This window comes from Hakea prostrata, chromosome 9 (assembly GCF_041222555.1).
Source record: "Hakea prostrata isolate BN-2017 chromosome 9, UWA_Hpros_2, whole genome shotgun sequence".
In the NCBI taxonomy this organism is placed as follows: Eukaryota; Viridiplantae; Streptophyta; class Magnoliopsida; order Proteales; family Proteaceae; genus Hakea; species Hakea prostrata.
Window position 1 is genome coordinate 57,399,739 of NC_142608.1, and position 17,324 is coordinate 57,417,062.

Sequence of the window (17,324 nt, forward strand, 5' to 3'; positions counted from 1 at the left end):
AATCAACCCTTGGAAAGATGAGTAAAGGTCTTGATTATCTGTTCCAAAATATCTCTTCTGCTTCTTCTTTAAGGTTTCCTGAATGGAAGAGTACAATTGCTTTCTGTTAAGCCAATATCCAGAAAGTAGAAACAATTAACTGAGGAAAAGAAGGGACTTGCAGATACTGGATGACTCCAGCGGCTGAAATACCTCCTGCGAAATTATTTATGAGCATTAAGCTCCTTAATGTTGGCTAGAAATGCTTTGAATTACTCTATGAAAAACTGACTCCTGGATGGATTAGAAAACATAAAAATAGTAAAATCTTCAGAACCACAAATCATTTTCATTTAATGTTATCCATCAGAAAACTGGACATGAAAACTGACCTAACTGCCTGAAAAACTCTTTGCCATCAATTCGAGGAGTTCGTCCTAAGTTGTACAAGCCAAATACAAGTAATTAGATGCAAAAGGGGGAGTCCAACCAGGTATGATCATAGACCACAAATAGTAAAGGAAGAACAGGACGGAATAATAAGTTAGCTTAACACTGGCATGAATACCATTTTCTTACTGTGGTTTTTAATGAAGCGCGTCCAATTAATGAGGTACATCTGGGACAGGGTATGTACTCAAAAGAGACCACATAGATAACCCAAATATATGATCCTACCAAGTGCTTCTTGAAGTGCCACTAGTATTATATCTAGTGTTAACCATTCAAAGTAAGTTAAATGATCAGAAGTCTAGATCATAACAAGCATCAGGACCATGTAGTTTGGCCATGATCATTCCAGAGGGCAAATGACCATGTAGCACTGGAAATACCCCTGTGAGCATCCGTTCTAGGAACCAAAGAAATTTGGGTGAAGCTCGGTGCATAAGGCTTCTACACAAGCAAAATCCGGAGGGGCAATTTTTCCTACATGGTCTTACCCCAGCAATCTTTGCCAAGAGACTGCTCCAATACCTTGACATTAGGCTACAACTGTGGTCCACCAACCATTTGCCAACTGCCAAGGCTCACCCCTTGAACCAAAGAACTTTGCTTTAGCATTTTTCATGGCATCAAATGTTATGTTTCCCTACCCTACAAATGCGAAAGTTGCAATTATTTATATAGCAGCTTTTCAAATGCAATGATGACAACAAGAGCAGATGTAACAAGAATATAAAATTTAAGTTGTAAGAAACCTGGCAATGGACCTCCTCTAGGTGGGGAGCTTGCAGCAGAGGACTGCTGGCTTGATGGGTACCATGATGAAAACGTAGATCTTCTATCAAGGTGGTATTTTTTGGGTGAAGTTGTGCCAGATGTCATCTTTGGAGATCCAGCAGCAGAGTACCCTGGTGAGATTGGTGTTGGTGTTCCAGTAGGAGTAAAAGCGTGGTGTGATATATGGAGTCAAAGAGTATTTGTTCCTGGCATACCTGTTGGCTGCATACCAGAAGTCAGCATGAGAAATAGATGAGTAAGAAAGATTATTTCAACAACATTGTTCAACTAACATTAAGTCTACCAGCATACCATCTTCGTTCATGCTCCCCATCTCTGTAGAGCCACTAACAACATTTTTTGTCATGTACCTATTCATTGCATCATCTGAAGCAGAAGATGGCATCAACAAAACTATATATGCAGAGCCACATATATAATGACAACACTAAAAATATTGTAGTGAATAAAAGATTCATCATGTAAACATACCCTTGAAGGAATAAGGTTTAGCAACCAACTGGTCACACGTTCCAATATCAACAGTCTCAGCTTGCTCCTAAAACAAAATGAGAGAACTCAAACTTTTGATCTACTATTCTGAAGCATAATATGACATAGAAATAAATCAAATCATATAGGGATCAAAAGACATGCATAGAACAATGTATACAACCCATCCACATCCACACTCTTGCAGACACACAAACACACACACATGCAGACCAGACTTTATAAGTGACAGACTAATTCAGTAATCTTACAGATGAATTATCCTCACTGAGAGATTGCATTAACTGCCGTTTGAATGTCTCCAACTGCAAAAACATGAAAGATTTAGTCTATTTTAAATAGAATGAGAGGGGGGGGGGACTAACTGAAATGAAGGATCAGTGTTACAGATCCAAAGAAAGAAAGGATATTAAAAGCCATGAATGATCAAATAGATAATTAATCCTGGTTAGAAAACAAAATATGCATGACATATATACCACTAATAGTTAACTATCATACCGTCCGTATTGATGGAAAGAATGCAAAAGCAGCAATGCTAAATCAGTCGTTGGTTCTCTACAATTTCAACCAAGAAATAACAACTCCAACCCATCAAAAGACCAGCCAGTTTAACCAGAACCATGGAAAGGTCTCTGCCTTCACTGCTTGCAGACACTTCAGAATTTTTGGGGGGCCCAGAAAATCGTAAACCTTGGTTTTACTACTTTGCAGCAGCATGCTTTGATATTTTTGTTTCCATTGCCATCATACATAATCTTGTATGATGTTCAAAGGAAATTGGTAAGTGTTGCAGAACTGATTGCCATAGAAGGTTGCTTAAAAGACAAGTAAAATATGCACTTGCAAAAAATTTTGAAGACCCATGAAATCATGAATCGCCAATTCAATCATCTTCTTATAATATCTTCCTCCAATCATCACACCTTTGCTTTCTAGTCAACCATCAGTATTTGTTCAGTTTCCGTTGATTTAGAATCTCCAACTCAAGAATAAAAAAATAAAATAGCAAGAAAAAAAAAAGTTATCAATTTATGCTTAGCAAGCATTCCAAAGATCAGACTAATCAACACAAATAAATATTCTTTCCCAGAGTTTCACCCATAACATTCCAAAGATTGGACAACATCAAAATAAATATGTTTTATTACCCTGTACCTAGAATATACTGGTCACACAGACTTTAAATAGTTGTGAGCAGCTATACTCAAATTACAGGATTCATGTTAGCCCCTTTTAGCTCCAAAGTAATTGATAAACCGTTGTTGAGACCAGGGTTTTCCCAATAGCATAGCAATCGTTCCAAATAAATTTGATAACAATTCAGCTCTGAAGATCATATTCTTCAACACATGAGCTATATTGACATAGAAAAAGGTAATGAAAATATATGAATGAGCTACGCGTGACAACTAGAATGACCTTAAATAAGAGTAAAATGACAGAACGGAAAACATTGCGCTAACCGCATTTTTCCGGAAAGGGCTTTTTTTTGAGTTAAGTTGGATAATTATGACCTATTGACAAGAAGAATTAAGAAGTATCGCTATTTCAAGATCTCAGGTTCCAGAAAACCCAAATTAAAAATCCAACCTTGGATAAATCTCGGTTCAGTTTCCTCGTGGTCAAAGCTAGAGAATCTCGCTCCTGTGATAGTTTAGCCTGTATAGAAGACAAACAACCAAACCTCACCGATTCAATTTCCCATTCCGTTAAAACCAGAAACCAAATATAAATATAAAAAATAATAATAATAATTAAAAAAAAAAAAAAAAAAAAAAAAAACCCTTACGTTCCCCTCCAAGGCAATCCTCAAGCGCTCCTCAGAATCCCGAAAAGTCTCCTCCAGCCTTAAAATCTTCTCTTCAAGCTCAACAATCAACCGATCCTTCTCCAAAATCTTCTGCCTCAACCGACCAGAATCTATCTCAAGCTTCGACACCCTAGACGCAATCGCCATCGACGTGATCTTCCTCGCTAAATCGAGCTGGTCATATGGATCTGTTGGAATCACTGATAAGATCTCATCAGGTAAATTGAAATCTGTGTCACTTCCGCTGCTACCATAGCTGCTTGTTTGGGTCATCTTCTTCTTCGCTTAGTTAGGGCAAAAAACCGAATTTGCAAAAAAAAGCGAATTCCAACAAACCCAGAAGCAAGATTGACTTGTAGGAAGATTACTAAGATCTGACGACTTCAAAATTCAGATAAAACGTGTTAAATATTCGAATTAAATCCACGTGAAAATTTTTGAACAACTTTCCCTCCAAGAAGCAGGGTAATTGATTTTGATTGTAGGCTATGAGACTCGGTCCACCATCGTTGGCCCATGGTCCAACCACGAAGCCCATGAACTTAGGTTATTGGGCTAAGCATGGATCTATCATCTAGAAGTTCTAACATTACATGAGAGAAGTTTTGAGGCATTTATGAAACCCATGGAAACTGGAGTCCGGATCTCTGTGCTCTCCCAATGGCTGTTGACCAAGAATTATAGGAGGACCACAAGGTTAGGGTGATGGGGTTTACTTTTTTAAATTTTTTTATTAGTTTTTACTTGTTGTCCCCACATAATTTGTGGTTGTACTACCGTAAGAGGAGATGATCCAACTGCTAGGCTCTAATCTCACTCAGGTTCTCTTCTCAAGCCCCTGAAGCTATCTCACAACATTCTGGACCAACTAAGGTATCACTTGAATCGAACAATCAAACGCTTGGGACCTTCTTCAAGCTTTTAGGGGAATATAAATATAAATTCACATTTGAGGTGGCAAGTGACAACCCATGCCGGACCTAGTAGAGGAGAGCTGATTTGAGGAGTCCAAATCACCTTGCTTGTGCTCCCCTTATGCTACTGCACTACACAATAGTGGTGTGGCACACCAATGAATTAATAAAATAAATCATAGGCGATACCTTCAATGGGTCTCATATAAGTCATACTATCATCGTGTTGTGGAAAAGTGTCAAAGGGGCACATTGTTCTCCCCCAATGAGAAGGTGATCAAAACTCTTATATAAAGACCCCATCATTCCAATATGAGGATCTTTAGTTTATTTAAGTCTTTTACTAAGCCCGAGTCTTACCTAGTATTGGGTCCAAGTGGCAAATTTTGATCGCTATACGATAACAATTAAAACTCAACTAAAAGTTGAATCTAATGAATCCCTTAAATTTCTCTCAATTTCACGTCTCCTCTTTCTTTCTTTCTTTCTTTCTTTTTTTTTTTTTTTTTTTTTATTTTTAACAAAAGTGCTTTTATATATCGGGGTTAGGGAGGGGTTAGGGATATTACATATGCCACCAGTAGGGGTTGAACCCACGACCTCTCCACTGAGAAATCAGGTTTCTCCACTAAGAAGTCAAGTCCATGTCTCCTCTTTTCTTGAGGTTTAATTTTAAAAATTTATTAGATTTAATTCCTAATTGGGTTATAATTCTGCCCAAAAACAAAGGCACAATACAATGTAGGCTAATCAACACTGGATTTACATCAATAACAATTATCATTTCCTACAATTCCCTGTAATTTGTATCTAGGATTATGACATGGCGATTGTAAATGATCAAGAAGTTTCCTCTGGTTAATGAATTCTTTATTCAATCCAAAAAACAAATTACGTCTATGCTATACGTTCTCTTTGTAAATGATCAAGAAGTTCAAAAGACATAATCCACTTAGAAAACAATCCTACGAGATTTACAATATGAATAACTACATAAAACTGAAACCACATTTCTTAATAACCTAACAAAGAGGCTTCCATGTCATGGCTGAAAGACAAGAGGCCAGCAAGGAAATCAGTTGACCACCAATCTTGGTTTCTACTTCTACAATCTTTGACAAGCCCAAAGGGCTATTTCATCTGGAATGGCAACTCAAGGAGGCTGAACCAGAAAGACTCTTTAAGAGAGCATAAAAATTCACAAGGCTTGCAAATTAGCACTTCTATGGCTTGACGTGTTCCCGAATGAACTGCTCAACTTGCACTATATCACTGGTCAGACCTGAAGCTTCTGCAAGTGTCACCTTGTTATAACAATGAGAGAATGTAAATGCCTCTCCAGTCACACCAAGCGTAAATTCATTAGAAATGTCAGCATCGGATATAGCAGTTCTTGATGTCCGTAGCTTGTCTCTGTAGGATAACATAAGATGTATTGATTTATCAACAACCACACAGAAGACTAATCAGAACCACTTAAGTAATGAAATTGTATTTCTTCAGCCACTCTCCCCCGAAGAAAAACAAACAAACAAACAAAAAGAACAACACATAAAAAAGGGAAAGGTGTGGTGGTGGCTGTGTTACAAGACAGTTAGAAGGCAGGCTCTCACACCACCCTAGACCCTACCATTTTGAATAACAACTGAAGACGATCATCCACAACAAATTTTACTCGCGAAATAATAACTTGTTTTGTGTATCAGAATATATCAAACTACAGAATAGTAATTCTAAGACCAACCACAGGAAGGCATTGTATCTACCAATTTTGCTGGAACACAAGCTAATTATCAATCACATCGGATCTGAGGTAACTTCATGCTCGTTCCCCATCGCATAAACTTAGTACAGTTAAAAAGCAATTTGTGCAGATAACCCTGTTCTGTCTTGCTCACCCTTCAAAATAAGGGGAACCTAAATTTTACTGTCACAACTGCTTATCGCAAAAGCTCAATGTAAAGTAAAAGCTCCCCCTTCCAACAGAAAAGCGGAAACCACAGACACAAAGCTATGCACGACACCCCAATGGGCAGACAGTGTAGGGAACATAGCCTTGCGCTTACCAGGGATCCAACACCCAACCTCCTGGTTAGATACCATATTACAACCTCTTATTCTAAAAAGCTCAGGTCATTAAGGACTACAGCAATGCTATACCAACACAGAAAAACACACATTTCATTTGCCAGTTGTTTCCCATCCTGGATGTAAGTATGTGTAGCATTAAAGACTGATGACCTTGTAACGAGAGATAGCTGCCACATAAGTGATTATTGAGGTGACTAGTTTAGTCTTATGTAGCTGCCTTCAGGATATCATGGTCAAAAGAGAGAGATTACCAGATTGACATTGCTAAGTAAGTTCAAATGAAAAAGCAATGATCTTACATCTCCTTTTCAAGTTGTTTCCTGATGAATTCCTTGGTATGTGCTGTCACTTTGTCTGTCTTGTTGCATAGTATGAGTACAGGGATTTTCCTCTTAACAATGCTTGCCTTGGTCAAGATATCATATAGGTACCTGTGACATTCAAAAAGTACAAATGTTTACTGTCATGAACAGAGACGTATAAATTTATGTACATAAAAAATGCATAGCTAGAACCACAAAGCTGTAGCTTTTAGTACTCTGCAGCTGCACGGCAAGTTGGTAAAAACTCCACAGCATCCACAACAAAAATAAGGCCAACAGTCTGAGGCAAGTATTCATCAAGCTTGGGTCGAAGTCGTGAATGCCCAGGAACATCAACTACATGAACAGGCTTCATTTTTCCCTTCTGCACATGAGACAAGAACTATTAATCATCTGCTGAGACTAGTTTACTTATCATTTATATAGAATAAAAACTAATCAATTATTTTCTACTGGAAGAGCAATCATACAGACAGAAGAAAAAGACAGTTTTGAAATTTTCACCCTTGAGGAAAGTAAGAAAACATTGATAATCTAGCAGACATTCCCTTCAGGACAAGTGATAAGGAATAACGGGCACATCATAATTTGATAAGGTAGTCGATAACATAGGGTTTTGAAAGTCAATATACAGATCAACATGGGCAGAGATATCAATGAACAATTGTCCTTCAGGGAATCATCATTCCCTGGCCATTCTGCATAAGAATACATACACTTCATATGTGCCAACAGACTACAACAGTTATTTGGTAAACTCTGGGAGATACATATAAGGATGAGTGTAACTATATTAAATCATGTGTTACTGATGCAGAGTCAGTCCAAAAACTGGTCCTGTTCTTCAGGACAAGTGCTTTTCATTCTTTGGGTTTTATTTGTTATGTGCCAAATTGTAAGGCCTAATCTGGCCGTCTATAGGGGTATAATTAGTCATGGTATCTGAATATAATCATCAAAGAGTCCTTGCAGTTAACTCTGTCAGGCTGAAGTTATCCACAAGACTTAGACTTCGACAAATACTCCAAACAGATGGCCACAGACAAGCAATTAAATCAAATTGCTACAAAGAAGATCCAGGAGGGTCTCATCTTCCATCACAGAACACAAGGTGTGGACATTAACTGCTTGATCTTTTGGATAAAATCCATGAATTATTTGAGAACTAACAGCATGCAGAAAGTTGTCTTTTTTTTTGGCCCAACATGCAGAAGGTTGTCATAATATCACTGAGACTTCATACAAATGCCTACACAAAAATTAGCCATCAAGGATCATAGAATATCACTGAACAAATTTTCCAAATTTCAACAGTACAACAATGTCCATGAAATACTTTACCCAAAAAGAAGACACTTCTTTACCTTAGAAGACTCTGAATGAAGCACAAAACTGTCCTCGTTTGGCTCCATTGATGTAACAGTACCTTGATGGGAAGAGCCATCCCGAAGCTGGCATGGTAACAAGTTAAATAGCCATTTCAGAATAATAGATCAAAATGTTAACATAAACACATATATGACAGGAATAAGAAATAATATACAAAATAACTAACATTGATAAGTACAGTATACAACGATATTTCAGGGTGATGAGGACATTAAGGCTCTTTTTGGTATTCTCATTCTCTATTATGCCTATTTAAAAGAAATAAGTACAAGAATTCATTATTTGTCAATAATGAAAATAGTTTGGCAAATTTTGTCCAAAATAAATTATGGAATGAAATATAAATTTGGTGTCAAAATGAAAAATTGTAAGAAAATGATAGTGATTAAGATTATAAAAAATAAAATTATAAAATATAAATAAAAATAGATAAATAAATAAAAACAAACAAACAAAGCAGCTTAAGATAAGGCTGGACTCAGAGGAACACAATACAGAATAGTTAAAATACTTAACAATAGATAGAATGAAGAATACGACTCCAGCAAAACTAACTAGTAAAGTACATCTTGTATTCACCTCCGACCCATAATATAGGCCCAATTCGAAGAAAACTCATTGGATCAAAGGCCAAATACATATGTAACCCAATCCATGACTTATCTACGCTAAAATAGAACCATTCGTATGTTTTATCAGCATCATCATGTGAAAGCTAACAAGTCAAAAATCCAGTGGAATTAACAACTACAGATGGTCATTGCAACAAAAACAAAACCTACATATGCAAAACCGCCTGGTTGTGAAGTGTAAATAAGTCGTAGGAGTGCCAATAGTTTCAAAAATAGATTGCCAAAGGCAATAGTTGCTTTTTGTCTGCTTTTGAAAAATACAAAAAAGAGTTCCAACCTAATTTAAACTGGCAACCCTATACAGCTGACACTAATAACAGATAAAATATTCCATTGAGTAAAAAATATCCTAAACTGCACTACTGATCCATAAAATCAGGTTTGGAGCTGACCTACCTAGGACTGGGTCTCTAACTGAACCATGTATGTCACCTGCAAAACGAATTCATCTACTACTCTTTCAAGACCAAGAACCCTTGTTCCTTCCGGAACAAAGTAGCCACAACGCTCCTGCATGCATATCTTCAAGAATGGATCCACAAGTAAGGGAAATTTTTACCCGGCCGGAATCCCTATATCAAGGAAAATGTCGAGAGCTCCCTAGGATTGGAACTCTTGGTGAAGCCGTCATTGCCAATCCTCCCTCCAAGGTCGACTTAGATGGTAACAAGCCCCACCACCACCACCGGAGTTGAAGTCACCTCCTTCGCCACCGCTTTCGGCTCCCTTTGGTTTGGGTTCGCAAACCGGCTCAATGAGATGGGGGGAAGAAGAAGAAGAAGAAACAATTGATTTTCAAAAATAACCCCATCATGAGGTTTAACAAATGGTTCATAACTTCAGGGTCTCTGCTTGCATGGATACCAATTTTTATTAGAGCCCAAATGTGACCCTCTTTCACAAGCCAAATCCCGCTTCATAAGTGGGTGTGTTTTAGTTGGGCCCTTTAAGCCCCACTTCTTGGTTTTACTATGTTGGGCCAAATGCATCAAGCAACCTAGAGTTGGGGCAGTGATTAACCCAACCCTGGTTTAGACCTCAGCCTCCAGTCCAACAGAAAACGCTACTCGAAAAGTCCTTCCCAAACAATGTTTGTAATAATAACCCTAATTTCCCCCCATCCTCTCTACCAATCCTGTAGCCACCACCTTTTCTTGATCGTGGGCACAAGGATGTCGGAGTTTATAGATTAATTGTCCCCACGTCGCCATACGTAACCCCCATCACCGACACTATGACCGGCAATACCTTACCTCAGCCGCCTTCGCCCAAGAAGGCTTTGTCGGAGCTAGCTCTACCCTGCCAATCTCTCCCTTGAATCAATGGTGCCTCTCCGACTCTTCTTGTGGAGCTACCAATTTGATAACTCTCCATGTTGCGTCCAATATGTTGTCGTGCACCAGTTTAGATGAGATTGCCTCTAAAGATTTTTCCTCCTTGACTAAACAAGAATTTCTCACCTGTGGTAGGAACTTTTGGTAACCTCCTTTCATTTGTGGGGTCCACGATAGTGGTCGAATACTTAGATTCCACTCCAATTCCTACGACGCACTCTTCTTGCTCTATGTCCTCTCGGGTTTTAGAAGTTCAATGCCCCCCCCCCGCGACTATCTTCCCTTCTCAAAAGTCGAGTTGCAGAGCATCTTTGAAGCTTGTTCAATCAAACTCTGGCCAACTTTTCCAGAACACACAATCCAAGCCATCCCATTCGAGGTGTTGGAGAGCCACCCCCCAATCGGTATCCATAACCAATCTCCTGTTTCAAACAAAAGAATGTAACATCCTCGAGCCATGAATCCACACTCTTCACTAGAAAATATGGACGATCCAATCTCCATCTTCCTTCCCTCAGATCAAAATGCGCTCTGCCACCAATTTGATAGGAACCTCTTATCTAGACTAGTAAAGCATGACCTAAAAATATGAAAGATACATGGGTTTTGATGGTGCTAGTCACCCCCTACCAACAACATTGTTGCCCCTCAGCCAAGCGCTGCCCAAAACACTCAAAAACCAACTGATACCTTTCCTCTTAACCCCTCCACCCCCCCCCCTCCTTTATAACCCACCAAGCAGTTGGTTATGGTAACCCTCTATCTCCTCTACATGGCATCCTCCAATGAACCTATCACTTAACAAGCCACTACCACTTTCATCCAAATTCAGCCATCATACCATCACAACAGCCCCTACCTTCAATTCCCTTTTCAGCCAAAACTACCAAGTCAAAACCCAAATTAGATGAATTCTTGAATTAGATATCCAATTTTCCCTCCAATATCAAGATCCTACGTATCTCCAAGTTTGTCCACCAAAATTTGATGGTAACTTGGTGAGCACCTACTAGGCAACTAACTCTATACTTGATAAAATTTCATCCCACTTCATTAACATTGGATCCCCTTAGGCTATCTCAAGTTCTTCCCCTACCCCCTATTACTTGAGATATCCCCTATACACACCAAATCAATCCAAAAGTACCCCCATATCAACCAATTACAATCCCACAACACTAACCAAAGGATTCAGAGGTTATTCACACAAAACCTTAGGGGTCGCCACTCGGAGATCACCTCTACAGCCACAATTGAACTTGGCAATTTAGGGGCAGGAGTTAACCCTAATTCACAGATCTTGGAAGATTGGCCCTCATTCAATTTAGGTTACATTACCAGTCTTTTAGTAGAAATTCATGTCAGCCATGCACAACAACCACATGCCCCCATAGAGAAAGTTAAGTACAGAGGGTTATTGAATCAAAAAATGTTTAAATAGTGAAACAGATTTTCTCATAATATCATAGAAACTATGACATCAAAGACAATTAAGTTGGCATTCACTGAATAGATGCTTCAGGGCATCTCTGCTACTTACTTTGTGAGACGACGCAGCCTCTGGGCTGTTTGGTTTTGATACCTCAACCTATTGACATATGCGAACTCTCAATTCTCCAAATACCTCTTTTTTTTTGGGCCCAAAGTCTCCAAATACCATTACACTTAAAATGTTGATGACCGTTCAGTTGGGAATCCAAGGCAGATGTGGTATGTTCCAGGACCTTTAAAAGATGTGACTGACACACACTGAAGTCATGGTTGTCATCAAACCCTCTGGGCTGTTTGGTTTACCCTATTGACATATGCAGACTCTAAAGTCTCCAAATACCTTTTCTTTTTTTGCCCAAAGTCTCCAAATACCATTACACTTACAATGTTGACGAGAGTTCAGTTGGGAATCCAAGGCAGTTGTGGTATGTTCCAGGACCTTTAAAAGACGCAACTGACACACTGAAGTCATGGTGGTCATCAAAAGCGGACTTAGTGATCATAGAGAACTTTATGCTGATCATAGAATGACTTTAAGCCTTCTCCAGTGGATTCAGGATACGAGCATTTGCTAAAGACAGCAAGATCTCTGTACTCTCAGGGGAAAATTTTCCTCATAAAAAGGATGCATTCTGGTAACTTTTAGCTGATGAGTTAACCCTTTGTATTTTCCTACACTGGGTCTTCACCTCACTGATCAATTCATTTTGTGGGTTTCTTGACATTTGCCTTCTACTTTTGTTGGTGTAACTTATCATGTGCTGTATAACTGTACTTTCTGCAGTCTATCCCTATACATATATATATAGAGAGAGAGAGAGATATTATAGCCCCAATTCAAGTCTTCAATTACACCATCTACAGAAGGACAGCCACCTCAGTTAAAGCTCTTTCAAACACAAAAGCAAACCTGTTTTGGACAAGGACATGCCTGTACCTGTTTCTTCAAGTTTCAAGTTTCAACAACCATGACTCCATTCATATATCATTCAGTGTCATAAAATAGTTGGCAGAAAACAGATTGGACAACAAAATCTAGAAAGCCTGCATTCAGATATAAGGATTGAAAAAATACATAATAATAGCAGACACTGATGCACCCAACAAGTGAAACTAATAATCTAAGAGCTAACCTGGTAAAACAGAATAGTTTTTCCACTGCCACTCAGACCAGCAAGCACAATGGTATTGGATTTCGTTCTCCTGAACAGGCCAACTGCATTAAGAAAGCAACGAGACTTAGATTAGTACCAAATTTCCTCTTCTTCATCAAGGGGCAGAAAAGTTTACCAAAATCTGGCCATGTTGAAGCAATTTAATATGCCACATCAAATAAATCTAACATTCCTATCTAAATAAAACTTTACCATAACTCTTATTTTACTATTCGGTATCATTCATTTAATTTTCATAAATGCTGGTTCATTCTAAGTACACTCTTCCATATTTAACACTGAATAAAATGAAACCATGCTTCCTTTTTTTCCCCTCCCGGGGGGGGGGGGGGGGAGACAGGTTTCCAAGACAAGTAGGTTCAGATGAGAATCTACACACTATCAACCAATTGTGAGTCTGTGACATCTCCAAAGGTGATTTGGCCATCCCACCACTAGAGGTTCAGAATAGCAAGTCTCCAATTGCAGACCTAAACCTGAAAATACCTTGCATTATACGATCTTTCCTAGCACTCAGCAGCCCATTTGTAAGCAAGCACCCACCATAGTCCTGGAAGCTTTATTAACCACTTAAACAATTGGACTTGGCTGAAACTTGATATGTGTGGAGAGAACATGGTCTTTCTAGCCATGGATCATTGTCCACGCTTGACTAGCCATGTAGCAAACATGTGCGAGTCCGGATACACCCTCTAAACAGCACGAATAGGAACCTTGCACATTTTTTCAAAAACTTATTATCTTTTACTTTGTCAACTCCAAAGTCATGGTTTCTGTAACACGGAGTTCATAACAAGACCCAAATAGTGGTAGCAGACTAGATGAGCTTTTTGTGAAACAATACAAAATAATTCCCAGTTACATGGTGCCTACAGTTCCTATAGTTTATGGTTTGAGTCTATGTATATGAAACACACTTAATATTGGGGTAATATGCTTGGATATCATGTATTTTTCTTTAAGATGGACTTTATTTTATTCTTCTTCATACATTTTTTTTTTGCTTAGATTATAATTTATCCTTCCAATGCAAACATCCATCTACAAAGAAAGAAGGTGAACCTGTGGATAAGGGAAGATATCAAGCTGGATTCTCCAACTGATTTACCTTGTCCATAACTGTCTGAACAATGCCCATGCAGTCAGTCCATAACTGTCTGAACAATGCCCATGCAGTCAGACTTGTACGTCATTAAATGGTATGAACCATATTCCACACATACGGAGGCAATTAGCCGTATTTTATATTCCTAGATGTCTGCTCCAGGCCATGGATTCTTTTCTCCTCATGATTATCTTCCAGTTGAGACTTTTATTGATGTCGATTGAGCTGGCACAGGTTACAATACTTTAGTGGGAGGTAATCTGGTTACTTTAGGAGTAAGAAGCATGCTGCTGTGGCTTGCTCTACTGCTGAAGCCAAGTTTCGTGTTATCAAACATGGCATTTGTGAAACCCTATGGCTTCATGGACTTCTACTTAGTTTTAACTGTCTATGTTACTCTTCCTATAATGCTCTACTGTGATTGCAAATCCACCGTCAGCATTGCTGAAAATCTCATTCAAGATGATAGGATAAAAACACATAGACTCACTTTATCAAGGAGAAGACTGAGTATGATCTAATTTGTGTTTCACTTGTTCCTTCTCATGGTCAGTTAGATGATGCATCCACAGGGGAGCTAAGTGATGGAACTTTTCATTCGACTATTTCCAAGTTGGACATACTGACATCTATGCACTAACTTGCAGGGGGGTGCTGTAAATGGGTACAAGGGTAGTACTGACTCATAGTTTTATAGGGGTACTTTGCTCTTTTATCCATTATAGATTCCCCACTATATTAAAGATAAAGAAGGACTGTGTCACATGAGAGAGAGTAATATTCTCTCCAATCTTCAACATTATGCTTTGTGCTACTTTTGGCAATCAAAAATAAAAAGAGAACTGCCATTGTTCAATTTTATCAAGTGGAATTTTTCAGCATGCATTAATATTGTGTTCCACTTCTGAGGTAGCGTTGATGTTTCATATCAGACATTAAATTGCATTTTATGGTTCTTTTCCTGAATAAAAATCATATCAATGATATTCCTGTTATAAAAACTAAATGACATGTTTTCAAATGGACAAGTCAACAGTTTGCCTTGAGCACCCAAACATGCAGGCATCAACCGACCATTTGAACAACCTGGGTTTAAAGCATGCCATGCCAAATAAATCATCAAAAATAAACCATCACTAACTTGCAGAAATTACCCAATAAAACCTCAAGAACTACTAAATTTTCACCTTTTATCACTTTTAACTGTAAATATAAATTAGAAGCATACAGTTCAAGAAGATGGTCACATACTATACAGTAAATATTATCAAGAGACCCTCCCCCCCCCCACCCCCGCCTCCAAAAAAAAGAAAAAGGTCCTACGAGAATAAAGAATCAGCACGTGGAAACTGGGCTGGGCTTCTGATAAAATTTAAAAGGGAACTTCTATGACCCAATCAACCATTTCCTTCCTTTTCATTTTTCTTCCCCCCCCCCCCCCTAACACCTCTTCAAGGCAACAAGCTTCCTCTCCAACAAGTACATTTTCCAGTTATTACGTACAACCCTTTCTTTTGTTATAAGCACGCAGCAAGCATTTAAAGACATGAAGTTATGTGGTAGAAGATACTTACATAAGAACAGAATAACAGATGTTAGAAATAGAACTCCAACAGCAACATACAGCTGCGAAGCAGGAATCTGGTGAATCCAGTGCTCCACTTGAGATAGCCATTGTTGCAGTTGATCTGTCCAATCTGTCCATTTTTCCATCCCTTCCATTTGCCTACTTTCTGTATTTTGAAATGGTGCAATCAATGGCCAAAAGAAGACAGATAGTCACCGTGAAACAACTGGTGTTCTGGAGGTAATCATGCCATAAGAGACAAAAATAGTAATTAATACACATTTGGCTATCAGCAGCTAAAATGTTAAAAAAATATAATAATAAAATAAAATTCAAAATCACAGAGATGTGAGAAAAGAAAGCAATGTCATAAATCTACCCGAACTGCATCAAGTGGGAAGAGGCATAAGTGCTTAACCATGTTAAAACCTTTGTAACAATCGTATTAAGTGTCTAGAATTCATTGGGTTAAGCTTAAGTGCACTGTGAGTCAGAGGTTATGCATATCAGATTCTACAAACGACACACATGTCCACATGACAGTTTCCAAAGTTGTAACTCTCTTATTCATCATGAATGCACATGTCTGAAAGATCTCTTTTGAGATTAAAAAAAATTGTTGTATCTCTAAAATGTGTTTTCCAAAGTTTTGACAAAACTCAAATTGATTAAATGCATTCTTATTAAATTAAACATCAACCAGGACTGATATAATCGGACGGTTTAATATTTCCTCGACTAAACTAAACACACTTATAGTTGTATCTGAAAGTCTAAAGTTTAGCTCAGGTTTCTTTACCATAATCTGAGTTCAGTAAAACTTTGGGAACCAGCAGAAAAGTTTAAGGTAAGAAATAAGCCTTGTTAGCAGATTTTGAAACTCTGGCTTCAGGAAGACTTTGGACTTGCACAACCATAATCTGAATTCAAGAAAATTCCTAATGTTACTTCCCTTTCTTGAACCCATTTGCGGTTGTGTTAAGTCCAAAGAGAAAGATCTCGAGATGGATTATAAAATCAGAAGCTTCTACAAATGTGGAACAGATCAGCAAACCAATCTCCCATACAAAAGCTGAAATATAAGTATCTAATTCCTCTATGAATCCTTCATGGGTTCCTCTATAATCTATGAATTTTGGCTCGAGAGATCAATTTCAAAGTTCCTAAGATTCAAACAAAGATCCCATTTCTATTCCATTCTTCTCTACTATTCCTTCAGCGTATTCGGAACGGTCATTGAACAAAAATCACAGAGCAACGTAAGGAAAGTATTGGGGTTTTAATTTCCATAAATCGAGCACCCAAGTAATCAAACACTAGCCGACAGAGACCATAAAAGTTGAGAAATGACTTACAATGGAGAGAGAAGGAAGACTTGCTGGCCAACTAGGGTTTTGAGTCTCGAAGTCTCGGCCGGCGGAGATGGATCTGAAAACGGACAAGTTCGAACACCGTAGTTAGTTTTTTTTTTTTTTTTTTTTTTTTTTTGCATGTTTAATGTTTAGGCATTTTTTTTTGGTAAATTTTGTGTTGTTTAGGCAAGTTACGCATAGTGTATTTGCAATCAATTGCATTTAATACTCTTAAAAAAAATCAATTAAAGATACTCCTTACTGTTAAAAATTGAAAACTATAAATGGAAAATTCTACTTAAACAGTGAGGAGCATTTGTAATTCAGGATAGTAAATATAATTAATTAAAAACACCTAGAGTTTATATATAATTTGCCCTTAAAATTTATGCAACACCTCAGTATAATTGACAAAAAATATTTAC

General features: G+C 38.1%; 1 protein-coding gene and 1 pseudogene across 2 annotated transcripts; both read right to left on the reverse strand.

Annotated features, from left to right (window-relative positions):
- Positions 1-345: 345 nt before the first annotated feature.
- LOC149005684 (uncharacterized protein At4g15545-like) lies at positions 346-3,889 on the reverse strand (annotated as a pseudogene). The gene is made up of 7 exons (XR_016169959.1): positions 3,506-3,889; positions 3,307-3,375; positions 1,965-2,018; positions 1,693-1,759; positions 1,513-1,587; positions 1,179-1,422; positions 346-416 (listed from the first exon to the last, which is right to left on the reverse strand). The product of XR_016169959.1 is annotated as an uncharacterized protein At4g15545-like (transcript).
- Positions 3,890-5,536: 1,647 nt separating this feature from the next.
- On the reverse strand, positions 5,537-16,987 carry LOC149005685 (uncharacterized). The gene is made up of 7 exons (XM_089169121.1): positions 16,903-16,987; positions 15,555-15,781; positions 12,834-12,916; positions 8,219-8,305; positions 7,070-7,218; positions 6,831-6,962; positions 5,537-5,853 (listed from the first exon to the last, which is right to left on the reverse strand). Exons 2-7 carry the CDS (start codon positions 15,700-15,702, stop codon positions 5,664-5,666), a joined length of 789 nt encoding a protein of 262 aa, XP_089025247.1. The 5' UTR covers positions 15,703-15,781; positions 16,903-16,987; the 3' UTR covers positions 5,537-5,663.
- Positions 16,988-17,324: the final 337 nt, after the last annotated feature.